We start from the raw sequence: 1,234 nt of genomic DNA on the forward strand, positions 1-1,234 counted from the left end.
GGTTTCTTTGCACAGGTAGAGACATTCCATTATTCAACTCTTTGCACAGGTACTTAAGAAATTTATCTTGCCTGCTAACCATATTTTTATTGATTCATGCATGGCCTTAGCCTGCAGAGAAATATCCAAACGTATTCACCAAGAGCTCCATTTTTGGGAGGTAGTCTGTGTTGCCTTAGTATCAATATGTTATATTTTCCCTTTATCTTTCTTGTGGTGATGTTTTTACATGTATTTGATTGCAGATTTCCCTACTTCTTACCATGCCTGATAATATCAGTTTATTCTGTTGGAGTTGTTATTGCTTGTAGATGGCTTCCTGTAAGTGTCAAACTTATTTAATCATCTTTTTCTTTTTCTAGTAATCCCCTAGAAATGGTATCAGCCACTGTTTATCTACTGTGGATTTGGATATGGTAATTGCAATAAAAATTCATCATTACTTAATCAATTAATACATTGTTCTATAGTTTTGAACTGTGGATATCTGGATATCACAGAAACAGGTTCAGCAAGGTTACATCCACATATTGATTGAACTTGTAAAAATGAGACTTGATAGAGATAATTTAAAACTGTGCCACAATATTATACTGGAAATTCATAATATGAGGTTTATGCAGTTGAATCAAGGAGCTTCTGCTCAAACTTCTCCACATCATGGCATACCAAAGATACTTTGAATTTTGTTATAAAATAAAGGAAAAGAAAAATCCTCTTGCTTCCTTTCCTTGGCAATAAGATTAAGTTGGTTTTCTATCTTTCAGTCTGCAATTGATTTGTCATTGAATGGTTCTTTACTACCTCAAATCATATGCATTTGTCCAATTTATGTATAATGATTGATTCTTTCAAATTTATTTATTGCATTTTGCATCTAGACAATTTTAGTCTGTTTGTGGCATGTGCTTTCTATCTAGGTGACTGGGTGTTTTATCGCAAAAGGATTGTTTTTAGATTACTGCTACCAGCATTTCTATTGGTTATTTCCCTCTCTTTTGTGGTGACACAAATACTTATGCAGGAGACGTTACACAGGCATGGTGGAAAGGGAAATCAAAAAAATGATCCATATGATATGTCAGAGCCTTGTTTAAATGAATCTGGTCGGAAGAACAACATCGTAGAACTTGAAGAGAGACAGACTCATAAGCTAAATCTCTTAAAAAATTGGCCACTAATGTCTACGATCATTGTATACTGTGTTTTCTCACTTCAAGAGATGGCTTACTCT

The 1,234-nt window shown here is 34.0% G+C and overlaps 1 protein-coding gene across 1 annotated transcript in view; it reads left to right on the forward strand.

Annotated features, from left to right (window-relative positions):
- The window catches only part of LOC110413050 (putative peptide/nitrate transporter At3g43790), a gene marked incomplete at its 3' end in the record, with an annotated part of 4,167 nt that overhangs the window by 2,144 nt on the left and 789 nt on the right, over positions 1–1,234 (forward strand). Inside the window, exons 8-11 of the mRNA XM_021423773.2 lie at positions 1–15; positions 111–160; positions 246–321; positions 1,025–1,233. The exon at positions 1–15 is cut by the window's left edge and continues 48 nt beyond it. Coding sequence (XP_021279448.1) covers positions 1–15; positions 111–160; positions 246–321; positions 1,025–1,233 — 350 coding nt within the window. The remainder of the gene's footprint in view (positions 16–110; positions 161–245; positions 322–1,024; position 1,234) is intronic.

This window comes from Theobroma umbraticum, unplaced genomic scaffold (genome assembly GCF_002168275.2).
Source record: "Theobroma umbraticum cultivar Fairchild unplaced genomic scaffold, ASM216827v3 scaffold_95.0, whole genome shotgun sequence".
Lineage (NCBI taxonomy): Eukaryota > Viridiplantae > Streptophyta > Magnoliopsida > Malvales > Malvaceae > Theobroma > Theobroma umbraticum.